Raw genomic sequence first — 11,922 nt, forward strand, 5'->3', positions numbered from 1 at the left:
TGCAAGTGTGTTCTCCTGGGAGCTCTGAGGGAGAGGAGATGGCATGACAGGCCAGAGTAGAGTATCTCATCCCTATGCCTTGCAGCAGATTCTTGATACATGAATGGGGAACCATAGGCCACTTAGCACAGCCATTGCAGTGGGAACTGCGTAAAGGCAAATGGTCTAGGTGGGATTTTCTTCCTGCATGCAAAACCTTCCTCTCTGTTAGGCAGCCAAGTAGGCTTACAGCTGGCCTTGTCTGGCTGCCAGCATGGAGTAACCAAACACTCCTACCAGTATTTGCTTTTCTTGCTGTCAGCCTCTCTCCTAACTCTCTGATTTGTCATGGGTATCTGGCATTTCACGGGTATTTTCTAAAGGCCAGTGAAGTGTGCTTTGCAGCATGCATGGGTCTGATCAGTGGCATGGGCTCTGAGCGAGCGCGTGTCTGTGTCTGTTCTGGGAAAAAACAGTGGCAGTGAAGAACATCTTGCTGACATGGAAATACCTGCTTCAGGTGAGCTGGCTAATGCTGAAAGGAAACAGGCCTTTCTGGTAGAGCACTGGGCATGAGTGAAGGTTTGTTCCTGCCTATCCCTGGGACTGCCCATGTGTAGCACATTTCTTTTAAATGGTGCAGGCAGCATGACTCACTCAGCCCATGCCTGGGGGAGTTTACAAACCAACTTACTGCTGCAGCCAGACTGACCATGGTAGTTTCATGATAGGGTCTTGGTTTGTGTCTCAACCTTAACTTGCTGTGCAGCACATTTTACCAGGTTGTGGGGACCAATTTCTCTGCCAAAACACCAGGAGGGCTGCCACAGGACTGATACAGCTTTTCTGCACCATTTGTGCCATTGCAAATGGAGGAGCAGCAAAAAGAGCATCTTCTAAAGCATTTGCTCTCTGTTTGCAGGTGCTTTTAACCAGGCTTGGCAGGTGCCTCTCTGCTATCAACTGAACTGGGATTTAGATGCATCTAAACATCAGGCCTTGGTCAGCAAGTACCCAGCATTAACGTGCCTTGTAAATAAGGCTCATGCTCTTAAATCAGATGAATAAGCTTAGTCATGCCGATTGGTCTGCTGGAGTTGGAGTTTTGGTTAAAACCTTAGTGGCTTCTGTGGAAGTTAATTTTAAAACTAAGTCCATGCTGAGACTAAGATAAGCTTCGTGGCTGTGTGTGTGCTATTGCAGGCAACCTTTCAGAGAGGGCAGGCAGAACTGAGGTTTCCAGTAAAATTTGTGACATGCTCACAGAGGAATGTGCAACCAAAATACAGCCTGTATGTAGGGGCAGAACAAGTACTGCAGACATGAGGTGCTACAGCTAGATTTAAACTTAACAATTAAACCAAGCAAACACCTCCACACTTAGCTTTTCCTTTTGTATCAATCAGTCCAATACCTCACTGGATCTCCTCTTTCCCACCCTGCTGTGGCCCTGAGGACTTTTATTGATAATCCCCTACAGTTTGTATAATTTCTGAATAGAAGTGTGAGGCTTCTGAAACCTCCAAGAGATTCTGGGCCTGGAGAGTTGTATCCAAGCAGGGTGTCTCAATGCTAGTTTGTTATAGCATACATTACATTGCATATTGCAATGGGATTTGCACCAGCTTTTTCAGTAGTGATATTAGGTGTGATTTAGATAGTTATAGCTGGTTTAGTATTGTGATGAGTTTGTGCAGCAAAGATGACCAGTTTGCAATGAGAAGGGGATGAGAACAGTATAGTAAAGCAGCAGGACATCTTTTAGCTGAAAGGGGGAGGAATAGTAAGGACGCATAGTTGACCTTCTGTCCACTTGGTGCATGGTATGTCTTATGGAGAAATTATAAGAAAAGTCTTTCTTCTGGGGAGCAGCATGTATGTCAGCAGGAAATGGGAGTGGGGCTGGAGGAGCTTTGGTTGTGGCTGGGCACAGAGTAAGGTGATCTTTATCCCAGAAACAGCCTAGAGGAGAAGGTAAAGCCATAAAGAAAAGGAGGGTGACTGAAGAGCCATGGCAAGGGGTTTGCCTGCAAATCAGACATCTATTTTACCCTACAGCAATCTTCTCTGCATGAGAAATCACCATCTAAGTATTTCTGAAGTGGGAAGATAGGAATGAAGGCTCAAGCAGACAGACCAGTCTTATTGTACTCCTCTCATTTAAGATCTAATGGATATTAGCCCTGTCTTTAAAGTGTATAATGGTGCTCTGATTTTGTGACTCATCTTTCAGAGATGGTGCTTTTAGTACAGTTATCAATACTGCAGTGGAAGTCAGCCTGGGGTTGGAAACCTGGGAATTGTTGGGACATGGAGCCCTGTGGCGTACGTGCTTGATGGGTTGCAATGCTGCTTTCAAAGTATGACAGCTCATGTAATTGAGGACGCTGCCTTGCAGACTTAACTTTGAATTGCAAATGCCATAACATTTCTTCTGGTTCGGAAGATGCGTCTTCCTCGCTTAAAAGCTGCTCTGCCAGTTCAGGTTTGAGTGTAGGTGTGAGATGACGGGAGATACTCAAACCAAATGTGAATTCAGACTGTAGACCATGGGAGCAAACTGGAATTGCTGGCCCTTACAAAGTGGGGTATCTCTCAAGGTGAACGGTGTGTGTTCCTTGCCAGGCCCTCTCCTCTGTTTTCACGATATGAAATTCCATGCTTTGGAAAAAACAAGGGGTTTTAGATCTGCTATTTCCTGAAAGTGAGAAGAGAAGCAGTGTGAGAAGGAGAAGAGGGAAGCAGCATTTGCAGGGCTTCATGCCCCGTGATGGGGCTGCCTTTTGTGCTATTGCTGCACAGGCTGAGCAGTACTTTGAAGTGTGATTTCTTTTCTGTTTTTCCTGGGGTGCCCAGCAATAGCAACTAGACACAAGGAGAACAACTGATGTTCTTTAACAGCAGAGGAATTTATTGCAAGTGCATTTAAAAATAGAGGAGTCCCAGCACCATCTGTCTTGAGTGTTTTGGTGGAAGTGGGGACAGCTCACAGTGGCTGCTTGATTGATGGGTCCAGACAGTTTTGTGTGGACCTGTGGCTGCAGCCCACTTACAGCTGGCCTGCCTCTGTAAAGAAAGTCACTGATCAAGCTGGTTGTGATCTGGTGCCTCTGCCTTGGGTAGGTCTGTTTGGCACCCATATAGGCACACTCAGAAGAATTGAGCCCTTGCTGGTCATCCCATATTGCCTTTGAGAGCAGACCCTACCTCCCAGACAGGTATCAAGAGGTGTTTCTGGCACTGTTGGGTGCTAAACTGTAGCTGGACTACTCTGAGGAGATGGCATATTGATGTCTGGGGGACCTGGCTTGCTGGGGCCAGTCATCTGTGGAGTGGAGCCAGGAGGAAACTTGATTTGCTCTGAGTGAGCTGTTGGGGAAGTGTTCCCCGGGGCTGGGCACATCTCAGCAACTGGCTTTCCCCTCTCACTGTGCTGACCTGTGTCTTGCCCTGAACTACATTCCACAAGGGTGCCAGCAGTGAGGAGCTGCCAACTTGGCACTTGAACAGCGGAGCTGACGCAGCTTACTTCACAGAGGGATACCAGGCGGTGTGAGAGCCCCCCACTGCTACTGACTCAATACAGAGCTCGTATTGCCTCCATTATGGACGAGCTGACAGCTGGGAGCTGGGATGTGCATGCTCAGCAGAGTACAGCATAGCCAAGGATCCTGACAGGATGCAGCAGCAGTCCCATGGCAGTTGTGGCAAATGCACCCAGGGAGAGAATCATTAGGGAATCTTCCATCTAGATGCTATGAATTCCTAAGGAGCTCTTGAGTCTGTGTGCGGTGATTCAAAGCAGAGACAGGAAAGATAGTAAATGTTACGTGTGTGGTGACTAGCATGTCTCCAGGCTGTACTCAGGACATTCACCATGGTTACGTGTATGGGACCTGCTTGCATTGCAGGACCAGTAAGCCCTCTTGCAGTGCTCGCCTTTGTCGCTCATGGATGCTTACCTGGTGAGGGGGAGAGGAAGGGCATGCTAAAACAAAAATTGCCTTGCTGATGCTTAGAAGTTTTCATTGTTTTCCTTTATTCACAGGAGAACTGCTGAGTCAGCCGAGACCAGAGGGACTGACGGAGATCATCTGTCCCAAGAACGGCAGCGAGCGAGTTAATGTTGCCTTGGTTTACCCCCCCACTCCTACTGTGATCAGCCCTTGTTCCAAGTGAGACCAGAAAGCAGACCTATTCCCCTGTCAGTAGACACCAGAAAGCCTATGTAAAACATGCCCTCACTAAGCACTTTTTTTCTGGAAGGTAGCAGCCCCACAGCCAGCCTGGGGACTGTTCTAATTATTTGTGGCTGTAGACAGCCCACTCAGAGGATAGGAAGTACAGTGAAATGGGCTGAGGTGTTCTCTGAGCTGTGTTGCGGCAGATGCAAGACACACATTGGGCAGGACAGATCAGGAGATAATGCAGTCGTGGGTGGGTTTTGGTAGGATGGGACCTCAGGAGATTTCTGTACACCCCCTGCTCAAACAGGACCACTCTCACAGGCAGGTCAGGTTCCTTGAGACCTTGTATAGGTGAGGATGTCATCCTTGGATGACAAGGATGAAGGTGCTACCACCTCTCCAGACTTTATTCTGGGACAGAACTTCTTTCCTCTTGTTCCATCTGAGTCTCAGCTATTATTTTATTTTATTAACTTGGCTTTCATTGCCATAAGATGCATTGCTGGCTTGTGTTCAACATGTTCTCCACCAGATCCAAAGCCAGCAGGACCCCAGACTATGGGGGTGCATGGGGTTGTCCTGTCGTAGGTGTAGAGTTATGCACTTGTTCTTGTTGAATTTCACAGCACTGTTGTTGGTCCAGTCCTCCAACTTGGTGAGGTCCCCCTGGAGAGAAGCCCTCCTCTCTTGTGTATCTATAGCCTATATGTACTTCGCAGAGTGGGAATGTGCTTGGAAAACAGAGCTGTATTGTGGTGGGAAAAAATGTGCAGCAACACTCACAAAAGCAGCCAGTGCCTTGGCTTTTTGAGGCATGGGTTTTCCTGCAAAACAAAAATTCAGCCATAGTCTGTTTTAATTGGAGTGGCACAAGGGAATTTGGTATGGACCTTAGAGGAGCAGCTGAGTGTCTTTCTGGTGTCTGCTGCTGTGCTGCATGCAAATGCCTGTTACTTTCACTTCAGTGTCTTGACAGTAGCTTTAGATGCTGTTCTCTCTGTTCAGTACCCTCCCATTCCAAAATACCACTCCTTCTGGTAGAGAATAGCTTCAGTGATGGGTGGTTGTTGAGCTGCGTGTGAAGGTGAGGCTGAAGTGCCCACCTGGGGTAGAAAACAAAGTAGCTGCTCTGATACTGAGCCACAGGTCACTACTGCCTGTTCATTTGGTCCTCCTGTGTGTATGCACTTGGCACAGTACGTTTCTAACCTGAGAGTGCCATTTTTGTTGTACTGTGCTGTCAGGGTATACCTCCTGTCCTCCTGTCCTCCAGCCTGCCTTCCACAATGTCTGTTAACTGTGTCCCAGTTTCGCAGTCACTGTGCTGGCAGGAAACTTGTGTTCTCAGAAAGGCCTGTGTTACTTTTACTTTACTTCACACTCCCTATTTAGAAGCCTAGAGAAAATGTGTGTCTTAGGTTATTCATGACAAGCACTATGAACCCTGCTACATTACTTTTTCTTTATCCTTTCCTCTTCCAGATAAACCGTCAGTGCTGGTGCCAAAGGTTTTCCACCGGGCAGAACATGGCTGATGCTCTGCAGTGCTCCCATGGAGTTGGTGCTGACGGGGATCAATGGGACTTTGGACTCTGAAATGCTGTGGGGCAGGGCAGCTCCCAGGTGGGGGCTTCGTGGCTGGAGTGGAGTCATCTGGAGGTTGGGGATGACAAGGCATGAAGGAAAATGATTGCTGCAGATGGCAGGGCCGCTGGCCAGAGGGAAAGCACTGGGGATAGGTTTCTGTGGACCCACTGATCGCGTGTTGAAAACCCATTTGGATCTCATGATGAATGTAAAAATGTTCTTGGTATACCATTTAATTCAGACCTGCTTGGAGGAAAGTCTCTTGAAATGAGCTGTAGCGGGATTCCCTGGATTTGTTCCTGGACAAGTGAGTTTTGTGGCAGTTGGCCAAGGCTTTGCCAGGGAGTGGGTTGGTACTGTGAAGCCTTTAAAATTGCTCCACCACAAAACAGTTGGCAGTGTCCCATGCAGCAATCTTGGGCTGAGGCTGGCACAGCAGGAGGAGAAGCAGGCTGGGAAATGTTTCCTGCCCTGTGCATTCACATACATTGTGCCATGAAGTGGTGAGGATGTGCTATGATCATGCAGGGATGAAAGCAGGGCAGTCAGTGTGCCTCTGGCACATGCTATTTCTTATCCCTAGTCTTACCACTATCCCTGAACAGCTGCTGGTCTGCCATGTCTGGATGCTCTGGTACTGCCATTGTGGTACTCTCCATGTATTGTGTCCACTAGAGTACTAAAAATCTAGATCTTGATCCTCCTCCTAGAAAAGCCACCCAGGCATCTTTGTGCAGAGATCTAGTGAAGCAGTGTGTGGCTGTGTGGTACAAACTGATCCTGATCTCCTTGGGCTGACCCTGGCAGCCATGCTTCATGAGCAGCCATTTTCCCTCTCCAGATGTGGGAAAGGGCAGGCTGAGCACTGGCACCAAAGTTCTTGTTTCTCCCCCAGCTATGTGATTTTGAGGATTCATAAGATGTTGCTGTTAGTTTGTGCCCTGCAGCTGAGCCCTGGTACCTGTGAGCCCTGCTCCATGCAAATATTTATTTAGTGTAAATCAATAGGAGGCAGGCATTTTCAGAGCCAGGATCCGATCATCAGATGCTGGGGGAGGTCTGAGAGATGAGGGACTTAAAATACTTGTGTTAATGTACAGCTCTTAATTCTTCGGGCTGTGATGGCAGACCTGGGATGGCTGGTACAGCTCAGCAGGCAGTGCCCACCAGGATGTGAGCTGGCCAGGCCTGCAACCACTGCAAGGCAGTGATGTGTCCTGCTGGAACCTGCTGCTGTTGCACAGGTGATATTCCCCTGGTTTCTGATCCTTCAAATACCAGCTTTATGTGCAAGGCTGTAAATCTTCCCATTGGCAAGAACTTAATGCTGGGAAAGCAGGGCAGAAGCTGCTCCAGCAGGAGATCCAGAGGCCAGGTAGAAGAAATCAAGCCATGTACCTTACTTAAGGGGGAAAAGCTGCCAAATAAAAGCTGGCAGCTCAGTCAGCTTCATGTCTCTTCAGGGAATCGTTCCAGCTTGGGAGGGTAGCTTGGTCTCAGATTTCACGTGTTGACCTGCTACCTCTGGCAATGAACCTTCTTACGTCAGTGAGACTCATTAATTGATTGTGCTTCTGTGTTGCTGTGGATAAACTGGAGACTCAAAATTGTCTGTGGTGGCTGGAGGTGGAAGGGAGGTGAGATCTTTGAATGGTGGTCAGGAATAATACTAGGAGACTCCCTTGTCCTGAGTCTTGCTGCCCTTGAAACATGCCTCGTACAGGCAAAACTTGTGTTAGAGCATTCCCTACTGTCACCTCCCGTGCTGGGTGGCCTTCTCCTCCTGTTTTGCTGCTACTCACCTCTCTTTCCATTCTCCATAGGAAGAAACTAGCGATTTGTTGCTGTGAAGTTGCGTGGAAACCACATTGTAAAGAAACCACAAACTGGAATCCTTTTCCAGCCGGAGGCTTGTTTCCCAGTGTGCCCATCTGGTCTGGGATGCGTGAGCATTGAAGGAGTGAGAGGACAGAGCAGACGTCTTACAGCCTGCTCCTTGGGACCGCAGCCCTCCTGCCAGGGTGTGCCACCTCCGTGGGAGCATTCCCTGGCCTTTGCAGGCACTCAGTCTGCTGCTGTGCACTGAAGCCGTAATGCCGGGAGTGTGGCAGTATGGAGATCAGTCTAGTTGGGTCTATTTAATATGAAACAGTGATTGCTCATCCACCCACTGTTTAGTAACTGGTGTAACTGTGTTTTCATCTGAATTTTTTTAATATGCAAAAGCCATTTAATTTTCTATGCAGTTCAGAAACATCTCCCCTTTGCAATTGCCAGGTGGGAGATCCATACAGGAGAACCAAACCAAGCAGCTCACAGTACTTTTGATTTTGCTGTCGCTGTCTTTTAAGGATGCGTCCTGGGATCCTTATACAGTGTCCCTTTGCTGAGCTCCTGCCTCAGACCTCACTTAATATCCCTGAGCCCCAGGGATGAGGGCCCTGTATTTTTGAAGGATCTGTCATTTTTCATGAATCAAGCTACAAGGAAAGAGGGCCTCAATGCAGTGCCCTAACAGCAGATACCTGAGTTCAGAGTATGTATTATGTTCCTGTTTTGTCCCTGCTTGGAGAGTTACCAAACTGTTAGAAATGACTAAAGCCTCTATGGAGCACTCTTCAGCCTTTACTGAAGATGTATTATAAAGAGGTCAGAAAGGACTGGGGCATCAGCTGTCTCCCTGTGGAGCTGACAATGAATTTAACTCCTTTGGAATAGGAGGAGAATCTCCTGGCAATCTCCTAGATGCCTACTTCACTCGAGATGATTGTGTTGGTTTTGCTTATTGGTTTGCAGACCCCTTGCTTGACCACTTTTTGATTTCCTGCTGAAACTGGTTCAGGCAGGTTTGGAAGCAGAGCTGGCAAACTGCTTTGCACTTACTGACTTTCAACAGCTGGAAGATGTCCTGGAGTACCTCATGTTACTCTCTGAAGCAAAACCTGGGATTTAAACCTGCACCCGTCCAAGTGAAACTCCCAGGATAGCAGCTTTGCCTTCTTCTGGGTCTGTGTAACATGAGGAATTGCATGTCCCTAAGCAGCCTACAAATTGGCAGAGCAAAGAATGATGCTGCACATCTAGGTCATTTTAGGGCTTACAGGAGTAGTTGGAGACTTCTGGCAGCTGCAGAGGGTCCTGTGTGGTGGGACACCTCTGTTTTAACTGTCCTATAAGCAAAAAGGTCAGAGAAGTAAGATTGTTTCCAGCCTGCCACAAGGTCAGGATGCCTTTGACCAGTCTCCTTTCATGGCAGTGCTATTCTTTCTGCATTGTCTCTGCTCTGAGCTTAGAGGATTCAGCTTTAACAAGTTAAACTGAAATAGAGCCTAGATTGGGATTTACCCTGCCTTATGGTCTCTCAAATCAGATGGAAGAGACTGGGGGCTGCAGAAGCATGGGTCATTTCCCTTGCAGCATCTCCCATGCCACAGTTTCATGGTGGCTTTAAAACCAGTGTATTTGGGTGCTGCTTTCCCAGGAACTCAAGGTGCGCTTGGCTGTGCTGTAGCACTGGAGCTTATGTGGGGTCCGTGTTCTCTTCCCTGTTGTACCTCTGAGGCAGTTAAAGTTTGTCAAAGCAGTAGAGGCTCCTCACTGTGAGGAGTTAGATCCGGTTGTGTCAAAGGGAACTGCAAATGTTACTTAGGAGCTCACTAAGTGAGTTGAAAATCCACTGGCTCACTCCTGCAGAGCCAGATCCCGGAGCTCAGTTCCTCTCGTGCCCTTTGGATGGGATCTTGGGCTGGCATCCTTGGAACAGCAGTGCCGGGAGGTGGAGATGCTGCACTGCAGTAAGCACAAGAAGAGGCAAGCAGTGTAGCACTCATCACATGCTTCATGGCTCAGTTCATGGACTCTAATTGCAGGTATTCATATAATCTACATCACTGGGCAGGACTCTGTGCACACACACATGCATGCCCAGACATACATGCACCACACCCACACTTGCCCACACATCCTCGCCAAAATGACTGAAAATAAAAGTGATCTCAATCTCCAGGAGAGTCCTGGCTGTGTGATTTGTTTTTCCTCTTGCAGTGCCTCCTTGGGCTCTAGTTCTGGAAGGGTCTGCACCTAGTTGTAGATCTGTGCTGTAGCAAAGTCATGAAGAGATTTGGCATTGAGTGGATCTGAGCATGAAGCCCCTCATTTAGTATCTGTGAACCATTGCCCACTCTAGCAAGGGAGGTGATTTCTGGGGAACAGCTTTTTCTCCACTATGTTTTAAGGTATTTTATGGGTTTGTGAGGCTGCCTCAGTGGTTCTCATTGGTACCGTGTTGTTTGCGTTCGTGCAAAGCTTGGTTCCCTGCTCATATTCAGAGCAGGTTTTGGAGAAAGAGTGGTAAGGCAGGTGGTCCTCTGCTTGGCAACAGGGACGTTTGTGGCAGCACCAGGAGGGTGAATTAAAAAAGGGAGCAAATCCCTTCCCACTGCTGCAGTTTAACCCCCTCGGGCAACTAAGCATGATCACACAGCTGCTCACTCACCACTACCTCCTGGTGGGAAGGAAAATAGGAAAAAAAGTAAACCCCATACGTTAAGAGCAGTTTAATAATGAAAGCAAAGTAAAATATAACACTACTAATGATAGTAATTGCAATGAAAGAGAGAGGAGTAAAACGCAAGAAAGACAAGTGATATCTATACAGTTGCTCACCACTCGCTGACTGATGCCCAGCCCCTCCCCGATGGCGGGATGATGGGGGATGAGCATCGTCAGCTCCCAGGCAACTCCTCCCCCCCCCATTTACATACTGGGCACAGTGTTCCATGATATGGAATATCCCTTTGGCCGGTTCAGGTCAGCTGTCCGACTGTGCTTCCTCCCAGCTTGTGCACCTTCTCACTGGCAGAGCATGGGAAACTGAAAAGTCCTTGACTTAGAGTGAGCACTACTGAGCAACAACTAAATCATCAGTGTGTTACCCACAATATTCTCATACTAAATCCAAAAAATACAGCACTTCACCAGCCTCTAACTAAATTAACTATCCCAGCCAAAACCGAGACACGCACATAGCCCTGAGTGTTTGTGTGTGACCTCACTTCTGCCATCACTCCATCAGGAGAAGACGAGACAGACCTCTATGGCACACCCACCGAAGATGACAAATGCTGCCCAGCAGGTCTAGGGGAGGGGATGTCAGCATCTGCAATGAGATACTGGTGTGCCAGAGTGAGATGGGAGGCTGAAGGTGGATGCTGGGGCCCCAGCCACAACAGGGCAGAAGAGAAGATTCTGGGCTGTTTAGCGGGGAGCAGATGTGGAGGTGTTGGCGTGGTTGCATCAGGTGGGTGCCAATACACATCGGCCTCCATCACTGAGGGATATTGGACTGCACTTCAGGACTGTGGGAGGCACCTGCAGAAAATAAACTGACCTGTGACGGACAGAGACTTCACTGCTTTGCCTTCACCTCCTGGCCAAGAAGATCCAGAGAGCTTACACGTGTCTCGTGCCACCCACCTCACCCTGCTTGTTGACTGTGGATTAAAGGATATGGGGAACAGCAGGCAAGGCAAATTCCCTGGCAGGAAAGGGCTGGGGGCCAACTGCATCCTTCTGGTAGCTGTGAGCTGGCACCCAACACACCACGGGTGTCCTAGATCCATGTTTTGGGTGCTCTGTGCAAAGTCAGTGCCATGAGAAGGAGCACGGAGGCATAAATGAGGTGTCTGTCCAGTGTGTGTTTCCCGTAACACGGAGAGAGCTTCCAAAGAGCCGCCGTGACCCCAAACCCCGGGGGGACTGCTGGGCAAATTCCCAGGAGGGCTGAGGCAGGCGCATGAGGCGGGGGTGCTGCTGCAGAGGGGCAGGGCCGAGGGCTGGCGGGACAGCCGGGGGTGAGGCGGCCCGGCACGCGTGGCACAAGCGCACCACAGTGTTTGATACCCGAGGGGGACGCCGGGAGCCGTGGCCGCAGCTGCTCGGGTCTCACGCAGCCGAACGAGCGGGGCGGTGGAGCCGCCGCTCCGCCCAGGGGCGGGCTCCGAGCTCTCCCGCCCCTGACGGGCCGCCGTCGCCGCCACGGTTCCCGCCGCTACTGCTGCCGCCATGGAAGAGCAGAAGGAGAACCGCCCGCAGGCCGCCCGGGACGAGGCGCCGGCCGCTCTCGCAGCCTGCCCGCATCCTTCTGGTAGCTGTGAGCGGGCAGGCTGCG

General features: G+C 49.4%; 2 protein-coding genes across 4 annotated transcripts in view; both read left to right on the forward strand.

Moving 5' to 3' along the window:
* The window catches only part of MFHAS1 (multifunctional ROCO family signaling regulator 1), a 40,285-nt gene extending 30,527 nt beyond the window's left edge, over positions 1-9,758 (forward strand). The window contains exons 3-4 of the mRNA XM_042050035.1: positions 4,028-4,154; positions 5,649-9,758. Of these exons, the coding sequence (XP_041905969.1) occupies positions 4,028-4,154; positions 5,649-5,652 (131 nt within the window). The 3' untranslated portion in view covers positions 5,653-9,758. The remainder of the gene's footprint in view (positions 1-4,027; positions 4,155-5,648) is intronic.
* Positions 9,759-10,502: 744 nt separating this feature from the next.
* Positions 10,503-11,922, forward strand: part of ERI1 (exoribonuclease 1) — a 12,812-nt gene continuing 11,392 nt past the window's right edge. Inside the window, exon 1 of one of the 3 annotated variants that reach the window (XM_042049599.1) lies at positions 10,503-11,889. In XM_042049599.1, coding sequence (XP_041905533.1) covers positions 11,817-11,889 — 73 coding nt within the window. In that variant the 5' untranslated portion in view covers positions 10,503-11,816. Of the gene's footprint in view, positions 11,899-11,922 lie in introns of all 3 variants that reach the window. The other 2 variants (XM_042049598.1, XM_042049600.1) reach the window with 2 other exon arrangements.

Source organism: Corvus kubaryi, unplaced genomic scaffold (genome assembly GCF_017639235.1).
Source record: "Corvus kubaryi isolate FWS band 111438036 unplaced genomic scaffold, C.kubaryi_AGA036_p1.0 71, whole genome shotgun sequence".
NCBI classification, from domain to species: Eukaryota; Metazoa; Chordata; class Aves; order Passeriformes; family Corvidae; genus Corvus; species Corvus kubaryi.